The sequence below is a fragment of the Aulostomus chinensis genome, chromosome 19 (assembly GCF_037954235.1).
Source record: "Aulostomus chinensis isolate RoL2024-O1b breed Wild chromosome 19, RoL_Achi_v1.0, whole genome shotgun sequence".
Lineage (NCBI taxonomy): Eukaryota > Metazoa > Chordata > Actinopteri > Syngnathiformes > Aulostomidae > Aulostomus > Aulostomus chinensis.
In genome coordinates, this window is record NC_141338.1 from 11,103,788 (window position 1) to 11,125,804 (window position 22,017).

General features: G+C 42.2%; 3 protein-coding genes and 1 long non-coding RNA gene across 13 annotated transcripts in view; 1 reads left to right on the plus strand and 3 right to left on the minus strand.

The window, feature by feature from the left end:
* Positions 1 to 746: 746 nt before the first annotated feature.
* Positions 747 to 1,656, minus strand: LOC147244006 (heat shock protein beta-1-like). The gene is made up of 3 exons (XM_086188245.1): positions 1,269 to 1,656; positions 1,120 to 1,183; positions 747 to 906 (listed from the first exon to the last, which is right to left on the minus strand). The coding sequence occupies exons 1-3, from the start codon at positions 1,654 to 1,656 to the stop codon at positions 747 to 749; spliced, it is 612 nt and encodes a 203-aa protein (XP_086044371.1).
* A 1,633-nt stretch (positions 1,657 to 3,289) lies between these two features.
* Positions 3,290 to 10,348, minus strand: susd2 (sushi domain containing 2). 9 transcript variants are annotated; one of them, XM_086186451.1, is made up of 18 exons: positions 10,079 to 10,342; positions 9,599 to 9,715; positions 9,285 to 9,393; positions 8,837 to 9,035; positions 8,281 to 8,432; positions 8,027 to 8,194; positions 7,775 to 7,946; positions 7,469 to 7,670; positions 7,238 to 7,323; positions 6,417 to 6,685; positions 6,200 to 6,334; positions 5,714 to 5,872; positions 5,293 to 5,541; positions 4,872 to 5,055; positions 4,650 to 4,744; positions 4,399 to 4,578; positions 3,939 to 4,032; positions 3,290 to 3,831 (listed from the first exon to the last, which is right to left on the minus strand). In XM_086186451.1, the coding sequence occupies exons 3-18, from the start codon at positions 9,340 to 9,342 to the stop codon at positions 3,789 to 3,791; spliced, it is 2,445 nt and encodes an 814-aa protein (XP_086042577.1). In that variant the 5' UTR covers positions 9,343 to 9,393; positions 9,599 to 9,715; positions 10,079 to 10,342; the 3' UTR covers positions 3,290 to 3,788. The 9 variants fall into 9 exon arrangements, 8 of the variants coding, with proteins under 8 accessions (XP_086042577.1, XP_086042576.1, XP_086042572.1 ...); XM_086186450.1 differs by having other exon boundaries at positions 9,599 to 9,750; XM_086186446.1 differs by lacking the exon at positions 9,599 to 9,715 and having other exon boundaries at positions 4,383 to 4,578; positions 10,083 to 10,347.
* LOC147244008 (uncharacterized) lies at positions 9,977 to 12,691 on the plus strand. The gene is made up of 3 exons (XR_015110286.1): positions 9,977 to 10,137; positions 11,702 to 11,883; positions 12,335 to 12,691. It is a non-coding gene; the product is annotated as an uncharacterized LOC147244008 (long non-coding RNA).
* myo1hb (myosin IHb) overlaps positions 10,569 to 22,017 on the minus strand; it is a 16,548-nt gene continuing 5,099 nt past the window's right edge. Inside the window, exons 3-33 of one of the 2 annotated variants that reach the window (XM_086186444.1) lie at positions 18,600 to 18,761; positions 18,127 to 18,242; positions 17,429 to 17,627; positions 17,277 to 17,357; positions 17,028 to 17,207; positions 16,863 to 16,961; positions 16,646 to 16,759; positions 16,500 to 16,571; positions 16,298 to 16,417; positions 16,013 to 16,080; positions 15,749 to 15,854; positions 15,581 to 15,661; positions 15,415 to 15,506; positions 15,219 to 15,313; positions 14,969 to 15,015; positions 14,431 to 14,511; positions 14,214 to 14,319; positions 13,976 to 14,093; positions 13,785 to 13,898; positions 13,636 to 13,712; positions 13,486 to 13,554; positions 13,328 to 13,412; positions 13,089 to 13,251; positions 12,846 to 12,929; positions 12,674 to 12,767; positions 12,537 to 12,592; positions 12,328 to 12,463; positions 12,144 to 12,214; positions 11,203 to 11,300; positions 11,018 to 11,117; positions 10,569 to 10,924 (exon numbers count right to left, since the gene is read on the minus strand). In XM_086186444.1, the coding sequence (XP_086042570.1) occupies positions 10,898 to 10,924; positions 11,018 to 11,117; positions 11,203 to 11,300; positions 12,144 to 12,214; positions 12,328 to 12,463; positions 12,537 to 12,592; positions 12,674 to 12,767; positions 12,846 to 12,929; positions 13,089 to 13,251; positions 13,328 to 13,412; positions 13,486 to 13,554; positions 13,636 to 13,712; positions 13,785 to 13,898; positions 13,976 to 14,093; positions 14,214 to 14,319; positions 14,431 to 14,511; positions 14,969 to 15,015; positions 15,219 to 15,313; positions 15,415 to 15,506; positions 15,581 to 15,661; positions 15,749 to 15,854; positions 16,013 to 16,080; positions 16,298 to 16,417; positions 16,500 to 16,571; positions 16,646 to 16,759; positions 16,863 to 16,961; positions 17,028 to 17,207; positions 17,277 to 17,357; positions 17,429 to 17,627; positions 18,127 to 18,242; positions 18,600 to 18,761 (3,111 nt within the window). In that variant the 3' untranslated portion in view covers positions 10,569 to 10,897. Of the gene's footprint in view, positions 10,925 to 11,017; positions 11,118 to 11,202; positions 11,301 to 12,143; positions 12,215 to 12,327; positions 12,464 to 12,536; positions 12,593 to 12,673; positions 12,768 to 12,845; positions 12,930 to 13,088; positions 13,252 to 13,327; positions 13,413 to 13,485; positions 13,555 to 13,635; positions 13,713 to 13,784; positions 13,899 to 13,975; positions 14,094 to 14,213; positions 14,320 to 14,430; positions 14,512 to 14,968; positions 15,016 to 15,218; positions 15,314 to 15,414; positions 15,507 to 15,580; positions 15,662 to 15,748; positions 15,855 to 16,012; positions 16,081 to 16,297; positions 16,418 to 16,499; positions 16,572 to 16,645; positions 16,760 to 16,862; positions 17,208 to 17,276; positions 17,358 to 17,428; positions 17,628 to 18,126; positions 18,243 to 18,599; positions 18,762 to 22,017 lie in introns of both variants that reach the window. The other variant, XM_086186443.1, reaches the window with a different exon arrangement.

The following is a 22,017-nucleotide window of genomic DNA, read 5'->3' on the forward strand; positions in this document are numbered from 1 at the left end:
AATTTATGACAAACTTCATGATAAGGATTTCATTTATTTTGCATTTCCAGAATGAAATTGAAATGCGAATGATTTATTTGAAGGTGCGGCTTAAGAAAAATACTGATAACTGCGTTCTTTTTGCTTTATTCATAATTCAAATGTTTGTTGTCAACATTTTGACTTGGTTCTTGTCTTCCCTGGTGGTATTTGTGAAGTTTGATTTTGATTTGCTTTTTAGAAAATTGACCCATTTTTCACTGTGGACACATTAACAATCACTCATGAAACCTTCTGTTGTACAGATTTGTTCTTAGAAAACTTTTAACCCTCAATCTTGACAGAAAGCAAATCTATTTGTAACTCCTTGCTCTTATTGTAACATTTAAGTCCCAGCCAGCCTGGCTGATCGGCAGCCAGCGGAGGTACATGATAAATACAAGCAGCAAGGAGTTAAATATAGCTTTGCTTCCTGCATGTAAGACTAAATTTAGGAGTAAATAAGGAACTACGTTCTACTCAAGAAATAGTCCCTTTGACATTTCTTGAAACAGAGATCTGTGGAAACCCTCCTACACATACTGAAGCTCCAACCTCATTGGTCAAGCGCTCCTCAGCTAGCGGTGATGATGCAGCACAGTGACTCAAATCAAGAAAACCAGCTGGCAGTTATTGGAATCACATTTTGAAAGATGCAGCAAATTAGCTTTTTTTTTTTGTTATGCACACACAGCTTGTGTTACATCTGATTGTGCCTCTCACTAGTTTCACTTTTGAGCATCCTGCTCCTGTCTGATCTGGACAGGTATGACAATCTCACTGGGGGGCCCACTGATGGACGTCCTGGGGACAGGAGCCTCTACAGACAGGACTCCATCAGCAGACAGCGAGGAGCTAATGTGCTGCAAGTCCACTCCTGGTGGCAGCCTTGAGGAAATGAGAGCAAGTGTGTCAACATACGCAAACATTAGCTCATCTCATTTAACCAGATTTTTGCTGCGGTTTCTTTCTCAGCTTTGATCTCGCCGATTCATCCTCTAAACTTTAGAATGCGTTTGCAATGTAAAGCAATGACATTTAATCGCCTGGCATCTGAAAGTAAATGAATTTCAGTGAAGGACTATTTCAAAAACAACCTACTTGTATTTGCGGGTGAAGCACCTTGAAACTGAGCCGTGCTCATCCTGCCTTTCTTCATGATTTCCTTTAAATGAAAAAGAAAACTGACGTTAAAAACAGTAGATCGCATCATCAGTCATCATTAATAGACGTTTTATCACTTATCATACCTGATATCTCCAGGTAACCCTCCTTGGTTGTTATTGTAATCTCCTCTGGTGAGAAGTGGTTGACATCCAGCTTAATCCTCCAGCTGTCTCGCCCTGTTCTGATCTCAGACACTCCACTTGCCAGTTGTCTCAGACTCTTGTTAAACGCAGCATGATGCTGACTGCTGAATGGAGGCACAAGAGGGCTTTGAGCGTACGCTGGCCAGGAGAAAGATGCCAGCCTCTTCTGCGCCCAGGCTAACCACTCCAGGTCATTCGGCTCTAGGAAAGGAGGAAGACCAAAATCCTGTCCAAAGACACGATTCGGTTCTGTCCAGTTCGGGAAACGATCCCAGGTCACATCTCGACGGAAAATGGGACGAGATAAAACTTTATTTTGGTCACCCATTTCCGAAGAATTCAGCTCAGAATGCAGGATGTTGAAACTGCAAATGCTGTGGCTCCACCCTTGTCAACAAGTCAAGACTGATGAATGTTAAACTAAACAAAAGAGAAGCTGTAGTGCTTCCACCAGGCAAAACGTTGCTTTTGCATCTGTAATGTTTCCCTCGCACACTTTATATACCCAGCAGATTCACTTTAACACTTGTCCAGCAGTGCGCCTGATCTAAGGGATGAGAACAACCCGCTAGGTTAAGAACAGGGGTGTCACTCCTCAGTTGCCCTGGGACCGCGACAGGATAATGGAAATTATTTGTATTTATATCTCTGGAGTGTCTGTGACAAGTTGTTGCAGAATGACTCTGAAAGCAGCAAGCGGACACTTTATTGAGCAGGGTGCCTCTGCAGTCTCGTCACATACTGGTGCTCTTTGTCCATAGAAATCACAGTCTTGTGTTATGTGAGGGAACAACTCGTACATTCAGAGTCAGCATAATCAACAGGAGGCACTTCTTGTTTCCATTGCAAAATTGAAAGAAAACGAATCTCAGGACCAAACAAGTCACACTTCACATAAACATTGTGTAATGTGTTTGTACGCCACATAACTGAATGTAGTTGAAACGCCGTTAATATTAAGGACACGGCGATGGACCAGAACCCTGACGCAGTCGTGCAGCTGTGTTGAATTTTACATTCACATCTTCATGAGTGCTAAACTGTAGATTTAATGAACCAAGCTTTAGAGGCATTTATCAATTCCCCGAGCACTATCAGACAGGGATGGTATTTATTAGAGAAGCTATAGCATTGCCACTGAGCTCATCCTATAAATGTCAGCTGTAAAGCATGATTAACTAGCTGTGGTAGGAATAATCACCAAATAATATCCAACGTAAATCAATACATAAATAACCAAGTGGCGGTATTGCAAGGTCAGTTTATAACAGTAGTAAATAACATTATTTCCTTTTTCTGATAAGAATAATAGAGGTTAATGAGTATAGTACAGTGCAGTTATGCAGTATGAAAAGCTGTCAACAGGTGGAATCAGTCTGACCGATGCATCTCAGCTGTTTGTAAAGTTCCTGTTCCGCTAATATTTGGTACTTCTACAGTACAGCGTTATACGTAACATCTGAAATCAAAACAGCAGCCAGCGTGACCTCAAAAGGCATCATGAAGCCGCTGGGTGCAGTGTGAGTTCAACAGGTCGTTTAAATTTGAGACCTCTGTTCATTCAACAAGAAATTAACGTAATACTTCACTGAATAAAGTATTACTTGTTTATCGCAACTCACAAGTAGATGTCTTGAATTCATGAATTAATTTCCCCCTAATGTGTGATTTCTTGGTGAATGCGGAATTCAGACAACGTTAGCGTCCTACTTTTTTGCTGGAGGCTAATGGAGACCGAAGATTAACAACCGCAAAAATTAAACGAAAAATTTTTGCGTAAACTCTCAAACGCATCATCCGGTATGATCCGGGTTTTCTTTATCTGGTTGTTTGCACAATACTTCACAAACACCTGAGCTAGAAACTAAGAGGTAAACCACAGGTCTGGTTACACGCAGCAGCGTATGTGTGATCGGTTTACGCATAAATGGGAAAACAAAACAAATGATCCCTTTTGGGGTTAAGTATAACTTTAATTAAAAACAATAAAACATGAAAATATCCAAGAATGAACAACACATACACAGTAAAATATTACTTAATGGTTGATTTACGTGTATGTTGTAACAATACAAAAGCTCACTAGTTTCACACTAACGTTCGAGTGTTCATTCATGTTCCACCAGCGACACAAGATTTAACAGTTACAGTTCAACGGTACTGTTCAATGAAAAAATTTTTTTTTTAACTTTACAAAAACTGTAAAGCCCAGAATTCAGTGCAACAATCATTAGGTTATTCTTTAACAGTGCAGGGACCTTTGTCCAAATTGCTATATATGCAGAATTTTACTCTGGCAGGTCTGTTTACAAGGTTAATAACCAGAATAAGATGGCATATTTTGGTATGGGTACAAAAAGACCTCCTTTAACTCAAAGGATGTTTGGTTTACATGGATGATGAACGCCATTTCCATCTTTTTTCCCCATTTTTTATGCATGAAGATGTGCAGAATCCAGGTTAGAGGGCCTCACTTGTTGTCACTCCAAACCTAGTAGTTTTCCTGCAATCGTAAATAAAAAAATGATGTCCAAATAGAATCAGGGAAACATCAACGCAGTCGATTTTATGTGAATTATTTCAAAATGGTATTATGGGATCATACTGTACCTTTTCTGTTTTTTGTTGTGGAGTATGATTGTTGTTAGAATTACAACCAGTGTTACAGCTCCGATGACTGAACCAGCCACCATTCCTACGTAACCTGAAATATGACAATAATGTTTTTAAACAAGAAGTTCAGGACTTTCACCGGAGATCAAACTGAGAACAGAGATTGATTACAGGCTGCAGGCAGCGTAACAATTTCCACACTGACTAATATGTTAAAATGTGTGAAGTTCTGTGGTGAAGAAAAAAAAGATACGCTCAGGGGATTTAAGGGCAGTAGCACACAGCTTATAGCACAAAGGTGTCTGTCTTGTATTGCCTGTCATTGTTGTTCATGTATTTTAACAGCTACATGACAGTCGAGTCACTGGATCAAATAAACGTGCGTATTTAAAAAAAATAAATAAACGAATACTCTGATACTGATCTTCAGACAGAACTGACTGAATCTGTAATTTACTGTAAGCCACGCAGGTTGTGTCTTCTCCAGACCATCGTCCGTTCTCCAGGCAGGTACGTTCCTCTGATCCTTCGATGGAGTAGCCATCGTCACAGGAGAGTCTCACCTTAGCCCCTCGTAGATAGGTGGTCCCCTCCTTCTTCCCATTAGTCGGCGGTGCAAGCCAGCCACAGGATATCACTGCAGAGTGTAAGGGCTATAAAGCTATGTGTAATATCTGATAAACAAATGAGAATGTTAAATCCTCTCACCTGGCTTCAGATCCTCCACAAGAGAAATGTGACTCTGGAAAGACACTCGGGTTGCGTTTCCCAGGCTTGGACTACGACCTACCAGGATGTCATACCTGCAGCACCAGAGGGATTTTCACTGGTTTCTTACTGAGGCGTGGCCAACATTTCAAAAGACCAGTTTGATGGTAGATCTGATGATATTCTATCATCTGATCATTACTTGCATCTTTCCTCTCCTACCTGCAGAAGCGAGAACCCTCTCCAGAGCAAATCTCTGACGCCTGACTGTTAAGTGGATCGTCTGGATGCTCCGGAGCAGAAAACACTGGAATAAAACTGTGATCGTGTCTGGGAGAGTCAAAATATGTGTCCAGCAGATATTTGGAATCATAGGTGAACAAGGCAGATATGTTGGCTATAGCCCCTGTACGGAAGAAGAAACACAAAATTAGAGCTGAATCTTTTCTTGTTCCTACAATAGGATGGATATCGAAATTATCTGGCACTCTGCTGCCCCCTATTTGTTAGGAGTGTGAGTATCAGGCACTGCTGGTTTTCAACACCACAATAGCATCTATAGATCAAGTTTTTTTCTAAAGGAAAAGTTGAAGAAAACTGCACGTGAATTTTGAAAAACACCGACTAAAGTCTAAATTCTTACAGCTCGCTCCAAAGCTGAACAGCTCTTCTGGATTACTGTTATTCACCACCGGTTGGCCGTTGCTGTGAACGAGATCATTGCTGGCGTCACCATTCATTCTTCCAAACAATCCCAGTGTAGAGTTTTTGAATTCCTCTGGCAGGAGCACGGTAGTTGTCATGGTTCCCTCTCTCAGTCGCACCTCCACACCAGCTCCACTGGGGAACATCACCGTCACATTGGTAGAGGTCGGAGAAAACACAAACACACCTACAAGACAGGTTTAGTGAAGATAAAGGCAATTTTAACAGGATGAAAACAATAAGTTGCTTTGAAGACCCTGAAAACATTCGGTTGGCCTCTTAATATGGCTGATGGGGGAACTATATAAACACTTGAATGAATGAATTAATAAGTAATAAGGTATAAAGTAACATTTCACCTTGCAGGTCCATCCAGCTCTGCTCAGTAAAGGAAAGAGGTTTTTGATTGCGAAGTACCTCCAGGCCATTGTGACCACTGACCAGCCGCACCTCCACCACATCAGAGGAGGCTTCTCTCATGGCCACAGATGACAACTTTGTTGCCTTTATTGCGGTTCCTGTAAAAGAATAAAATCAATGACATACTGGGGTTCATGTATGTCAGTACACCAAAAAAAAAAAACACGACTGAATACTTCAGGCTTTTGTTTGTGTTTAGAAACAAAAACTAAAATCCTGCTGATAATTTGTTGCGGTTGTTGTTGTTGAAGTTTCAAGGCACCTTTCTTTTTGTTTCAATACACATTTCAGTAATTGAGACACAAATCTGTGATATTGTGATTGCAATTTTTTCTTATTTTTGGGTTGTTTGAACCGATTGTAGCTTTATAGTTTTACCGCTGCAGCAGGATGATTGAGCTTAATTCCGTGACAGAGACACTCACCGTTCACAGGCTCCGTCCTACCTTGGACGGTCAGTTGTTTCTCTGCTGACGTCACTAAACTGTACTCCCCTTTGCCATTGAAGGAGTAGCTGACACCGTCAAACGTTATGAAGTGTGGATCTCCAAACACCACAGCTACATGGAAATAAACAAATAAACGTGACCTGTAGAATTAGTCATACACAACACACATACCTGTATAGAATAGCTGACCCACCTGAGCTGGGGGACTGGTAGCGCCTGCAGTCACTGGAGGGCCGGTGTTTGAAGTAGTAGTGGCAGTTGTCTGACCACAGGCAGCAGTAGTAGAAGCTGAGCACGTCATAGACCCAGTGGGACTGTCCAGGGACTCGAGGGGGTTTCCTGAATGGAGGTGAGCCCCAGTCATGGGCTCGGTCCGGAGTGCTCCCCCCGATCGAGTCTGCAGTCAAGACCTGAGCGCCAGTGCTGTCATAGCAACACTGCTGCCCTGCTGCATACTTAGGACTGGTGATACATTCACAGAACTTTGTCAGGAGAAACAGTGCAAATTTACCAAGTTTTTTAAAAACAAATAAAATCATTACGCAGTTACTTTTAGAAAAACAAAACTCGTAAAGATAAGTTTGCTGATTCAGGCAAGCCTAATTTTTGCAGAGCAGCCTTTGTCTCAAAAGAGAGCTCTATTAATAAGTAAACATGCAGCTGATGAACACTTGGACTCACATTAACCATGTTATGTACTAACTCACACGAGTGCAGAGAGAGTATTTACTACAACCAGGTAGTGTCGCCATTAAATTGAACTTATAGATAAGAGAATAGATAACAACAGACAGTCAAAAGGCCCCTATGTGCAATATAGGCACAAAAGGCAATGAGGTTATTTCTACGTTGATCTAAAAGGTTGTTTTGTTACACTCTAAAACTCAAACGTTGATATAAAATCTACACAACCGTTCAGTTTCATGACTACCTGCGCAAATGACATCAGTGCATGTTTCAAAGTTTGGATATTTCGTCGTGTCCCAGTGCTTACAGAGGTAGTTCAGAACTCACCTGGCTTGTATGGCCCTCACACAGTGGACACTCCCGGGATGGTAGGTGCACACACTCCCTTTCTCAATATCACAGCCATAATCCGTCTGTGGAGAAAGACAAAAATTCTGTCACCAAACAGCCAAAAAGTGCATGTCATGATACTTTATATAGGCTAAGCAGAGTTTTGCTCTATTTCTAATAACTTTTTCCCTATCAAGGCTGTTTTTAGCAAACTTTGTTTGCTCTTACATGAAAGCGTCCTGTGTCTGCTCGGGCTTGAGCCAGAGTGCAGGGGCAGTCAATGATCTCACTGAGGAAGTTGGGCAGCTGATTTTCCAGCTCATCCCATGCTAAACATTTCTCCAGAGCCCAAGCTGCTGAGTTCTCCCTGAAGCTCTCCTCCAAGTGCCAGGCCAGAGCATGATCTTCTGTCCATGCAGCCTGGACATTCCTAACCCAAACATATGACAAATGTAGCAGTTAACTAAATCTTTACATTCCTGAACTGTGCATTTATATGAGATTTTTATGTCACAGTGAATTGTTTTCACGTACCAAATGCCACCAGGGTTGGTGCTGGGGCTGACACGAACCGAACCAAGCTCCCAGTCTGAAAATTTAGGGGCTGGTTTTGGCAAGAAGCTAAAGGAGCCATTGTTTGGCTGATCGTTTGCAAGTGAGTACAGATACTCCCAGTCAGCCTGCCAGTGCTCTGAATAAGGCTGGCCTGCAGGGAAGAATTTAGAATTCAGTGTTTAGCCCAGTTAACAGTCATGTGACCTTCATAAAGTAGGTGATAATACTCACCGGTCTCCCTGTAGCCCCAGAGCTCTATGTTGACCCTCTCTGCTCGGATCAAAGAGGTATTCCAGGTCATTTGAAGAGTACCTCCAACGTTGGGAGTACCGTAGTACTGCCACTTTGTTGAGTTGTCCAACATCGCCTTGAATTGAGAATCTAACTTGCCAGTATGCACTGTTAAAACATTACAGTAGATTATATAGTAACACAGGTTCACTAACAAAGTGGTATATTACTAATATAACGTTAGAATATTGTACCTGACAGCCAGGCTCCGACTCTGTTGAACGTTGTTCCATTATCTGAAGAAATGTGCAAAGAAATCCATCCAGTTTCATAGAGTAGCGGGGAGATACAGTGGCCTCTGCTGTTCCTATCCACGTATCCCACAGTGTTGGTTTTATTGCTGAACCTGCCATTGTTAAAGAACTGTCAGTAAACTTCTATAATGTACTACAACACTACTACGCTTATTTGTCAGACAAGAAGATAGATACTCCATGCATCTATCTTCTTGTCCCGCTCTGGGGAGGGTAGAAAATATGCATGTTTCCCAAAAAGTTGGCATGTTCCTTTAAATGTGTTATTCTTCACATTCAAAACAGCAACTACATAAAAAGGTTCTCCTCGGATTCCCCAGAGAAGCTGTTCGGAGGCAGCTAGAAAATCTCGAGTGCACCTTTAGGTTACTTTTTTGTTTTTCTCTTATCAGCGGGATTACACACACATAAAAAATTCCTTTTTTATTTTTCTTTCATCACATAGCAATAACTGCAGTTAATGTATAATCAATGTGATGTAAACAGATATTCTTACCTGCATACAACACGGGAAGCTTCACTGAAATTTGCGTTAAGAATGAGAAAATCTGTCCCACCTAAAATGGACCCTGAGTAGGGAAAGATCTCAACACAATACTGCTGATAGTCCGAGCAGCAGTTCTTCAGAGACTTGCATGTTGGGTGGCATGAACACAAGTCTAATCTGTTCCCACAGTTTCCTTCACATGTCTGCCCTGTTAACAAAAGGTGCTCCGTGGCCTTCATTCTATTTCAAACAGGTAATGCATACATTATGAACATATCTGAATTAGATTTTGTTGTTTCAAATAGGAAATCTCCTGCATTTAGTCTTTACAAAGCAGTAAACATTAGTATAACTCAAAATACCAAAGCTACAATACACTGCATGTAATCTCCCTCACAATACTTTTAACCAACATGATTATTATTATTTTTTGTCATTTCTGTTTGTCTGTACTTACCTAAAGTCCTGCAGATACACAAAAGAAGAACAAATGTTATGGCTGTGAATCTTTCCATTGTGAAGGAGTAAAATTTCTGCTCCACACTCTTCACCACACCACGGCCAACCTACAGTATAAATATATATATATATAGTGCGTGTCGTCAGCATCTTCCTAAACCTTGGCCCTTTGATTACAGCCATTTACAAACATCTCTTCAATCATCAACCAGAGGTTGCTGAGCTGCTGAGGAGGTCAAAACTTCGCCTCTGCAAGGAACAACTCATAAATGTCACTACCTCAGTTTAAAACTGTGCTGCAGGAGTTCTGACCTTTTCAGACTCGTCCGTCTTCTCCCAGAAACTAGAGGTGTTTGCCCAGGAGTCCCTGTGTTTGCCTCACATGACAACCTTTGACCTCGACCTCTGATCAGTTTGTGTATTCATTATCTTAATAGAGTTAAGATCGATCTCGTTGGCTCCTACTAAAAATGTAAATCAGCAAGTAACAATCATAGGTAATAACTCAATAAATCAAATTATTTATGACATTTCTGGTAATACAGTTGACAATAGTTGAAAAAAAAAATATATGATATCCACAGTTGTGTGCGCAGAAGTTTTTACTTTATGCTTCAATCAAAAAGTGTATTTACCCTTTAAGTCAAATAGGTGACTTCATGTCAGATTCTTTTTTTTTCTTTTTTTGAACTAGTCTGACAGCAGAGCTAGCTAACCACGTTAGCCTGAAGCTAATAGCGCCCCAAACAACTGCTCCAAACAACATAAAAACTTTCCCAAATACAAACTTACAAACCCTCCCTCTCATCGTCGGGTCAGACCCAGGATGTCTTCATCCAGCCGTGAGCTCGGTAACCCACAAACACTTGTATTTCAGTCTAAAACAAACTATTAAACCACCGGTTTCGCGCTGCATTGATAGACCGTTTGTTTTTAGCTCATTTTTCCCTCGTAGTACACACAAGTACAGTAGAGTCACAGTACGTGTGCTTGGGAAATACAATTATCTGATGTACTTCTTTATTCCCAATCTCAACTGTACTTCATTGAGGGGGGGGGGGGGGGTTGTAAATTGACGTGAAAATTCATTGATCATCCGGAGGCAAAAAACAAACAAACAAACAAACTGTACTCTTAAGTTTGAAGATGAAGCGGAGGCCTGCTGTGCAGCAACGGACCGGCAGGGGGAGCTGTTGTCTATGGAATCACCTCAGTGCGTCTCATCAGCGACCGTTGGAATCTCAACTGATTTCCCAAAGATACCAGAGGCGTGACTTGCGTTCTAATATGCTTTAATCTACTTTATAAACATTGTTACATCCGTGGCTTCCCACCTGTTTATTGCCTGCATATTGCTAAGACGTTAAAAATGGTTACAAGTGCTTTATAGGGATGACAAATGTGCATGAATCTGATGTATATACACACAAGGATGATGATATTCTGGCTACTACCCCATATACCACAATCTATGACTAAAATATTGGCAGTACTTGCATATTATTAGCATATATTTCACTGTATAACATTGTCATCAAGATGCAAAAAATAAACATCAGCTGACATTTTGCCAGATTAAGCATGGCTGTTGAAATCTGCAGCAACATCAAATCATCTGGTCTTGGTTCTTGTTGATTCCTGAAGGGGAAAAAAAACAAAAAGAGAAAATACTTGATCATTTCAAACAAATAATATTTTTTAGATTCTCTTAATTTTCCTCGTGGAATTTACCACTGTCAAATGGCCGTTCTTCGCCCTGTAGACCATGGACTCCTGACCACTCCTGAAGTCAACAAACCCCTCTCGGCCAGGCTGGATGTCAAACCGCACACTGGCCATGAGAATATTAATATCACATAGATGTAGGATTACAGGCTTTTATTAAAATGATGGATTATGCAAGCCAGGGTCTTTACCTGCCCTGGACCACGTTGATGCAGTTCTCCTTGTTGGCAATAACAGTCAGCTTAGTCAAGGCTTCAAACAAGTAGTCGCACTGCAGGACCAGATCTCCCTGAGAGAACAAATGAAGTTAGTTCTCCCTCTACACACACAACTAAACACGCTTTTAGATTCATACTTCAAGACTCCGAGCTGTGACACTCAGGTCACCAGTAGAATGTTAAATCCCTCATCATTCACCAGCTGTCTGATAAATACATAAAATCACCCCAAAACTGAAAAGGCTCAAACTGGACGGATTTAATGTAATACTTTTTTTTTTTCTAAACCAGTAATGAATCATAAATTAAAAGTAAATTTCAAACAATGTTTTTAAGATTCAAAAATAAATTGTATTGCCTTTTAATAATATTTCGGACAAATCCCACATATGTGTTGACATTTGCTAGGAACATACATGGTTTACATGGAGTACATCTCCATCCATCCATTTTCTTTGCTTATCCTGTTAAGGGTCACGGGGGGGCTGGAGCCTATCCCAGCAGCCTTCAGGCGAGAGGTGGGGTTCACCCTGGACAGGTCAGAGGAAGCTGGAGTACCCAAAGAGAACCCACGCAGGCACAGGGAGAACATGCAAACTCCACACAGAAAGATCCCGTGATGGAGCCGGGGCTCGAACCTGGAACCTTTTTGCTGTGAGGCGACAGCGCTAACCACTGCACCACCGTGCCGCCTTTGATCCCAGATAAACCGTGTAAAAGTTTAACAGAGCTATGAGTCACACAGCAGGTGGAAAGGTAGAGAATGAGTCGTTCTTTATGTCGAATGCGTTTCTGGTTAGAACAGGGATTGAAAATCTATTAAGGTTTGTACGAAGAGTTTTCCCACCAAAGGAATTAAAGAGTTTCAGTTGCAAACATTAAACATTACAGAGGAGAAAATATTGGCATCTTACCTTTTGCTTGATGTCATCACACGTAACATGAAGGATCAGGAAGTTGTCACTCAGGTTGCTAACAGAAACACCTGGAATAAAAACAAACAAAACCAACTAAGAGGTCAATTCTAAAGCTTAATCGTGTGTGTGTGTGTGTGTGTGGATAGTGATCTTTATTCCCTCTAATTCTCTCACTCTCCACCTTTAAGGGAGCTGTAATCTATCCGCTGCTTGATCTTGGCCTCCTCCACCAGGTAGGTGGCCTCCTGGGTGAAGATGAGCTGCCGAAGACGAGGCTTGAAGCCGTTCCTGTCGTACTTGACCACCGGAACACTGTACTGAGGACAGGAGAGACAACAAGGTCAGAGCAGACGAAGAGCCCGGAGACGCTACATCAGCTCCGGCATTTACCTTGATGTGTTCATGCCGAATCATCTGAAGCACTTTGATGTTTATGTCGTCTGCACCTAAATAAAATAAAAAATATCTATCTGTTGAATAAATACGATGATGTCAGCACCTCATGATGAGTCTCTCTGCCGTCTTGCCTATCCTGGTGTCCATGAAGGGTCTGCACACGCTGAAGGGATAGTTTTCTTTCTTCCCTTTGAACAAGAAGCTGGTCTGTACCTTTAACAGAAGCTGGAAACAGACAATGTTTATTAGACGATGGATATTGGCTTTGGACTCAGGTGAAGGTTCTTACAGCCTCGGTTATACCAGTGCTTTTCTCTGAGGAGTCATTTCTTGAACATATTTCCTGACCATGTGGCGGACGTAGAGCTTCTTCAGCAGCTCAGACGCCTACGAGGAGTCGAGGAGTAAAGTTTTACTGATTTGTATCCAGAGAGAAAATACACATCTTGTTTTTAGCTATACTTTACAAAAAAAAAAAAAAAAAAACATTTAGTGGCAACAAGATCTAACTTGTTCACTCAGGTTTGATCAACACTCGCGACACACCTCTTGCATTATGGGTGGAGGAGTTAGCCAGGAGTCCTTCTCCAGGACCGTTTTAGGAAGGTTCTCCTTCAGCCGATCGAGGTAGCTGTGCCTCACGTAGGCCAGGTACTCTCTGTTGTCAGTGCAGGCCGGCTGATTCCTGGTCATGAAACCTTTAATGAACCTACAGATCCAAAGACAAGCAGCCATTATTTCCATACTCCTATTAGACCATCCAACCCAGCATTGTCCTAACTTACCTCTTGATGACCTTGACGGCCCACTCCCTCTTTTCTCGCTCCTTTCTAGCCATCAGGCCTCTCCAGCAGTTCTCAATCTTGGTGGCTACAAAAAAAACAACTTTTTTTTTAGAGAAAGTTATTTTAAGATAGCATTTAGAGTGTATTTGAAGACTAACCAGCCTCTTTCTGTTTCTGGTAGCCTTCTTTCACTCTGTAGCCTTTGTACTTGGCCTGAATCCTCGTGGCTGCAACAACGACAATGAAATATTTAATCTTCGTCGTCTCGTTTAGAAACTTCAACTGATTATAACGGAGCCACGAGTCACCTAGCTTGTGCTTGCAGACTTGAAAGGCATCTTCTGTTGCAAACAGAGTTCTCGGGTGGCGGATAAATATTTTTGTTCTTGAGAGACGGACAGAAACAATGAGACTGGAAGTGGTTTTATTACATCATCATCATCATCGGCAGTCATACCTGCCCATCTTGTACTCATCAGGTTTGTAGCCCAGATGTTTGATCAGGCGTTGCACACCCTCTGCTGCGGTACCTCTCCAGTTGGGCCATGTGTCTGGACATAGAGGCTTATACCTGAGCAGGGAAGAACAGTTCATACCACAGCAGTGAAAGACAAACACGAAATCAGGAATTCAGGAACATCAAAGAACCTCTGGAGGAAGATCTCATATTTGCGGCGGTAAGCAAATCCAGCACGTCTGACCCTCAGGTGCTCCATCAGTCCCAGGTACTTCACCTGATGTCTCACCAGCACTTCATCAAAGCGTCCTTCAGGGGGCACAATAACACCACCAATTCTGTTAATGCGCCGAAAATGTACTGTAGCATTTTCCCCACTGTTAGTAAATCCCGTGAAGCTCAGTATTTGGCCAAAGCTGTAGGCCTCACCTGGCTGTTTGGCCTCGTTGGGTTTGATGCAGCGGACGTACCAAGGCTCTTTGGACATTAAGATCCCGGTCAAACCCACCAGACTGCTCTTAAACTGAGTCACCACCTGAGGAAACAACGGCAGCAATACGAGTACTCAGAGTTTGTTGTAGTTTTGTGAATAATGAAATAAGTGCGTCTTTCAGCACTGTCAAATGAATAATTTTGTCAAACTTACAGTTTCAGGTCTTCTCTTGCTGTCTGGTTCAGTCAGAGGGAAACAGTGTTTGATAATAGCATTTTTGGACTGTTGCATGACCTTTAACACAGCAAGAGGAGCATAACTGTCAAGATAACCTAGAAAATATTAGGATCTGACAAACATTTAGTCAAGTTGTTGGATTGTTTTGGTAAGAATAATTCTTATTGGCCCTAATTCATGTATGTTCCTATGGTCTACAGGGTGATTTAAGCCCTCAATTTAGTCTTTCAGACAGGAAGTAAAGCCTGATGGTTATTTGTTACTCCTGACATCCATTGTGTAACCCTTGTAATATCCAAATTGTTTTCAAGCCTGAATGATGTTCATTTACAATAAATGTCACAAATACCCATCAGGCTTTGCTTCCTTTCTGTAAAACTAAATTGTGAATTTTAAAAGTCCCGATAGTATGTAAGAACACATTTGTGCACAACATTTCATGGATGAGGGTCAATATGGATTATTATTAAGGAAGGATCATCCAATATACTGTATATGAATAAAATAAAGTGACCTCTTTCCCATTCCGATACAGCAGATCATTGTTTTTGTCCAGAAAACCTGAAAGTTGAGAAGAATGTATAACCACATTTACAGCCTTTAGAATTTTGTTTTTGTTTTATTTTGGGTTCCGATGAGCGTTGAGTACAGTTATACTGTTGTATAATTGTCTAATCTCAATAAAATGACAAAGTAAGGCAATAATACTACTAATATAATAGGAAAATTAAAGATAATATTTCAGAGAGGAGGTTATTGCTCACCCACTATGCAGTATGTAACCTCTCCAGCGTAGTGCAGGAGGCGGAAATCTCCTCTGTCCAGGGTTTTTCTCGTCCTTTGATCAGCAAGTTTGTGTCTTGGAGAGGGGACATCAGTGCAGGTTAGTGTCCGTGTCTGTATTTGAGAGGTGGGTTGATACTTGCAGGTATGTCATGTCTGCTCAGCGCTTCCACTTACGTAACAAAATGAGGATGACCCCCTATCTTTTCCTCCATCTTTTCCAGCAGAGTGAGATCCGTGGCCTCTCCAGGACGTAAACACTCCTCGTCCTGTAGGAGGGAACAGGTATCGTTAATTCAGCCACGTTTGACTTTTCGAGGATTCTTATTCTGTCTGTCTTCACCAATAATGAGATGATTCCTCTGTGTTTCTCCTCCACCAGGTCACAGATGATCTTGTTATTGAAGTATGGCACTGGTTCCCACTGCAGGGGCAATGGTATCAATACACTACATCAAGAGTGGGTTTCTACATCATAGTACTACTGTGAGTCTGTCAGAGTGTTCGTTACTTCTATCCCCTCCATCTCGTATTCCTCTTGCTCTGATTTCAGGGTCAGCTGGATGAAAAGCTGCTGCAGCCTCTCGTTGCAGTAGTTGATGCAAAACTGCTCGAAGCTAAAATGAATAAAAAGTGTCGCAATGTGTTGCCGTTCAAGAGTTCATCGCAAAAAAAAACAAACAAAAAAACATTTAACCTGCTGTTAAAACTGATTAAACAACTGACTTGAAAAAAATTGTAATATTTATATTTTGCGTAGAATTCATGTTCTCACCTGTTCACATTAAAGACTTCAAACCCATAGATGTCCAATAGACCGATGACCGTCTTCCTGGAGGAATCCTGCACATGATTTCAAGATTTAGTGCTTGATTGGACATCCTACTGCAAAATTACCAAGAGTAATCTCAGGTATCCAGAGAGAAAAGATGTTCAAAGACATAAAAAAGCCAGATGTGCTGTTTCCAGAATTAGATATCTGTCAGAAAATAAATACATCAGACTCACTAAAATCTCCTGCTATGCGTAGAACAGGAGTTTTCGATGCATCTATGTTCACCTTGTTAGCTAATGATTCGTTGATCTTGTTGACCAGCCAGCTGAAAGTGCGTCCATAGATGGCTTTGGCAAGAGCGTCCCTGGCATAAACAGCGTGATCCACAGAGAAGGGACTGAACACCTTTGACATCAGAAGTGGTTAGATGATAAAAACCAATGTAAATGATTTGATTTATATCATCAGTGAAGCTAAACCCAGTCACCTCCTCTGTTTTGGCTTCAATCTTCCTGTGGGTTAAGCCCTTTTGTAGCACCTGAGCGGGGATCCCCAGCAACTGAAAGCACAAGCAAGACGTGTAACTGCCTTCTACCGAGAGTGCAAACCCGCCTGTGCTTGTTTGCTTCTCACCTTTGACACCCAGTGCATCTCCTGGTTGCTGTTGAGACTGGCATATCCTCGAGCATCCGCTTCAAACTTGATATTTCCCAAGTGGAGCACACTAGCAATAATGCCAAATAGGTGCTGCATTATAAAAAAAAAAAAGAGAGAGAGAAATAAAGACTTCATCACAAGAAATATGTACCACTCATGATTTTACATGTGTTCTCATTGTGTATCATCTCACCTCAGTATCACTCTCACTGAACTCTATGACCGAGAGGGCTTTCCGAACAGTCCTCCAGTCACTTTTATCGTTAATAGAGCTAACTTTGGCACAATCCCCCTGCAGGAGACAAAAATTAGAGGTCTGATCTTTTATTTGGAGCTGATTGAGTTGTTCATCACAGACCTGCACCAGGTATCTGTAGTGCTGGCAGTTCCTCTCCAGGCCCAGCCAGCGGAGCAGGTCTTCCTCTCCGCCCTCCACCAGCTGGTAGAAGATGTGAAAGTTCCTCTCACCGTGGTTCTGATGGACCACACGGGACTTCTCCAGCAGGTAGCTGAGGATATGGCCCCCAACTGCACCACCCTGAGGGAGGGAGGTAATCCATAACTTCATCCTGAAACTGCAATGTGCACTGAGGTTATCTCAACCCACCTGGTGATCGAACTGGATATCCATGTACTTCCCAAAGCGGCTCGAGTTGTCATTCTTCAAAGTTTTGGCATTTCCAAAAGCCTGGGTGATGTAGAGCAAAAAGGTGAGCAGAAAAATTTTAAAACAGCCTTAAAGATCCACAACTCACCGACCTCAAGTACAGGATTAGAGAGAAGCAGTCGATCTCTGACGTTATTCAGGAGTTTGGTACTTGGACAGCTGACAGCGTAGAAATGCAGGATTTTCTTGGAGGCCTCGGTTTTGCCGGCCCCACTCTCCCCTGAGATCAGGATGAAGTGGTTGTTGAACTCAGACAGCATGGTGCGGAAGACATTGTCTGCCAGCGCATAACTGAAAGTACAGTGATAGGACACATTTAGTCCACTTTTAGAGTTTGGATTTTGGCATGAGATCATTTTTTTGGCATCTGTATTTAGTTTCTAAATGTAGCTATACTTCACCCAAGAGGGTATTTATCCTTCAAAGTACTTACAAATAGTTGTTTTGAGCTCATGAAGATGTTTTTCCCCCTCTCCCACATTACTTCTTTCTGATTCCAGAATCAGTAAAGTTCGAACAAATGACGACCAATGTAATCTAGCAACAGCTACAACAGCAAAACTTCCCAAAATTGTACATGTATGAACACTTCTTTCTCCATGTTTTCTTTATTTACGCTCAATAGTCCACACTTTGATAATTTTTTTTTTAGAAAAAAAAACAACTAACCACAGTAGCGCTGAACTGGAAGTGTTGTACACAGATGTGGATCTAGATCTGGATCTAGATCCACATCTAGCTAGAAGTCGAGGAACAGTTTTAAGGTGAAGTTTAGCTTTAATATTCTTACATATGAGGTGGAAGTTCAAAGAAGTTGACACCCATGTAGGTATCCATCTGCTTCTTGCTGTAGATGTCCAACTCTTTGTAAGGGTTGACTGACACCAGGAGAGTCCCAATGTAGGTCTGCAGAGAGAGACAGGACACTGAGGTCATGGTCGCCACCTCTTGATTAAAAGGTATTAAAAGAAGGCGTTCACAAAAGGCTTCCGGCAGCGTGGTGTCCATGTTTTAATTCCACTGATAAGTAATGTTGTCCTTATCAAAAGCAATAAGTTTGGTTAATCACTTGTCATGACCTCACGGACAGCGGTGACCTTTAGAGTGCTAACTCTGCAAATGAAAAGAACAAGAGCTGCTGTTTCAGCAACACGAGGAGCCGGATTCAGCAGAAGGGAAAGACGCATTAGGACGTCGTCAGGTTGAAGGTCAATGGCGTGAAGTTTAATAAGCGTGAAACCTTGGTTATTCAAAATGACTCACGTAAATCAGGTTCTCGTGGAAGCGTTTTCTCAGGTTGTCCAGGAAAGCACTTTCACTCGTGTAGGCGTCCAAGAGAACAAAATCCTGGATGCCCACACGATCCCGCGCTGTCAGGGAGGCCTCCATATTTTTCAGGATCCGGTTGCAGCGCTCCTCCAGGCTCTGAGCCAGAACCGCAACACATCAGTGGCATGACAAGGAAACAACAAAGTTGTATTTGTTGTTTTGTTTTGTTTTTTAATCTCCCTAATATTTTTTATGTACTTTGTGGGCAAACTCTTCAGCCCTCTGTCAAGACCAGACTATTTGTCTATCTGGTCCATTTCCTTTCTGTCCTGTTATCTGTTTTTGTTGAGGTTGTTGCACACACACACACACACACACACACACACACACACACTCTCACAATCATGGGCAACCTCGGATATTAATTTCCCAGAAGGCAACTTATGTCCTGTCTGCCTGCCCCTATATCTGTGACTTCCAGTCCCAGCAGATGGTGGCCTTGGGTATATCCTTAATGCTCATGACAAATCTAAATTCAGCCACACTATCTAATCTACTTGTGTTCTCGAAAGACACATCCATCTCGCTTGCTACAAGGACAAGAACAAATGCTCCACCTAAACTCCTTCTGACATGTGTGACTATAGATATCATCGTAATAATTATCAGAAGCGCTTACATTCATTGAACTTAGCTTAAACACTGAAGTGAAAGTGCGCCAGGTAACATAATCAGCGATGCACTTTAATTACGCCGCTACGAAGGGCCACCCAGTATTACGCTTGACCAGTTTGGCTCTCAATTGGGAGTAACTGAAACTCACAGGTCACTCATCAGTAACACAAGCTGTTGCTCTTATGACCTAAAAGCAAAATGTCAATCACATCCCGCAATCCGCACACAATCATAAATTGGGTTTAAGAAAAGTTACGTACCCCGATGGTCCCTGATGGTGTGTGTGTGTCCCAGTACCTTTTCTGAAATAAGCATCTGGTTTGACTAAAGGAAAAGGGACAGCCTTCTGACAGGAAACACTGATAGATTTCAGTCTACTTCCTTCAATAGGAAACCATCAATACTGTAGTCAACCACGGTGCAGTGAAGGAAGTGTGTGTGTGTGTGTTTAGGATGGGTCAGTCATACTCTCAGGGACACAAATCAGACTTATAGGCCAGTTAATTGGGGGCAGCATGGACACATGGGAACAAAATTCTTGTCCCCACAGGGTAAAACAGTGATTTTTGGACAGGGTCAAGTTTCGGCAAATATGATCCATGCTTTGATGACTTTATCTACCTACCCTGGGGGGTATTGAGGCTTTAAGCTTGAATGTGTTTCCTGTAAAGTATGTTCAACATTTTCAACGGCAGAACCGTCGGGCAAAGCTGTATTTGAAAACATGAATTTGTTAATCAAATTGTAATAAATTCAGACTTGGAAAAAAAAAAAAGACATAAATCTCTAAGACAGTATGTGTTAACAGGAGAACGCAATTAGGTTTCTTGAGAGGAAGCCATGCTTCACTCTTCTTTTTTTTCCACTTTTGCAGGGTATTTTGCCACATTAAACCTGTAGTGTGCAACTTTTGTTTCCCCTCTTACGGAACTGCGAGCCATCACAACAACACAGATGGAAATTGCTTCGTGTAACTTGCGAAATGTTAATTTCGCACATTTTGATGAATTAAAAAGGAAAAAGCTAAACAAGCGAAATTAGCTGGTTTACACTTGATTTTCTTGTTCGATATTTGGAATAGAAACAACTGCAGAGAGAGGAGCAACACAGGGGGGAATAATCTGAGAACATGCAGTTGAAGCAGCACCCAGCAAGGCTTTTCTCAGACACTCCCCTGTACTGGCACCCTGTGGATGATCAGGAAGGACTGAGAGACACGCGGGTCCCATCGCCGATGTACCCATCTCACATTGATCATTACTGATTTCAAATCTATACACCCCAGCATATTCATAGTGGGCAGTTTTTAGAAAGTATGCAGAATGTTTAATCTCAAAATGGCAAGAAAATATAATTTTACATATATTCAATCGATTTCGTGGCTACATACATATACGCACAAAAGTCCTAAATAATAAAAAAAATACAGTAAACATCAAATTTTGATAGCAGTCTACAGAGGAAGAGGAAAGTCTAGACCATCACCCGAGAAGTAGCTCCATTGTTCCTGTCTGTGCTGTATGGTGCCGGATCCTGTTACACAGCCACATAGTGGAAGAGATCGCACTGCTCTCCTCATGGGCCACTGACTGACAACACACATCGCCCAGGGCAACACGCATCTAGGGGGCTAGACAAGTCAAGTCAGTTTCATTTGAAAAGCGCCAAATCCCAACTAAAGTTATCAACAAGTGTCAAGAGATGGCTGACTGTCACGGAACTCCATGGGAAGTACATCCATTCCTGTGTTGCACTTTTCTACCTTTTGTTGGCACTAAAAGGGATTTTTGATGTTGCCTCTTTCATCCATTCACAAGCTGATGGTGGACGCTGCCATGCAAGGTGCTAACCTACTCATGAGGAGCAATTACCTTGCTTGAGGGCACGGTCTCTGGAGGACGCAGGGATTGAACCAGTGACTCTTCAATTACTCGGTAGTTGCTCTTGCTCCTGAGCCATGCTGCTCCCTGATTCAGTTATTTGGACTCACCCTGAGTTGTGTTTCTGGCCATTTGGCGGATGTAAATCCAATCTTCACACTCCTTTTTGCTCCATTTTGATATCCACCTACTACAATGCCTACCAGCTGACCTCTGTTCCTATAAGCTCATGGTTGGAAAGATGCTACATGAAAGGCTACAAAGAGGCTTGAAGTAAAATAACAACTGCAGCCACATCATTACCTCCTTTACTTCCAAAGCCATGTGAGTCATGACTGGATTAGTCGCGTGTGATGAACCTGAGAAATCCAGACGAGTATAACCTGCAGTCCAGAAGTCTTCTCAGACACACATAGCTCAGGATGGCAGATTTAGCTCCCCAGAAGTTCTCCCATAGTGGAGCTCAGGTGTACATCTGACTGATATACTAACTGTAAGTACAACAGCTTGGTCCAGAGAGGCTCAGGTGGAGGAGGAGGAGGGGGAGGAGGAGGAGGAGGAGGCGGGGGGTGGGTGGGTGGCACAGCTGCTTCCTGCTGGCCTGGTGTCTCTGCATTGTGTGTAATGAGGCAATAATGAGCTCTGAGCCTCTGGAGCTTTAAACATTCATGGAGCCCAGGCAGAAAATGTTCATTCAGTGCTTCACCTGAGTGTTGAACAGCTACACTATGTGTTTAAGGAAAGTGTGTGTGTGTGTGTGTGTGTGTGTGCGTGCGCAGCTATGTAATACAAGGAAGTAGAAACTCTATCTTCCCACAGACCCGTCCTCACCCCTCTGCCCACAAAATTAAAGCACA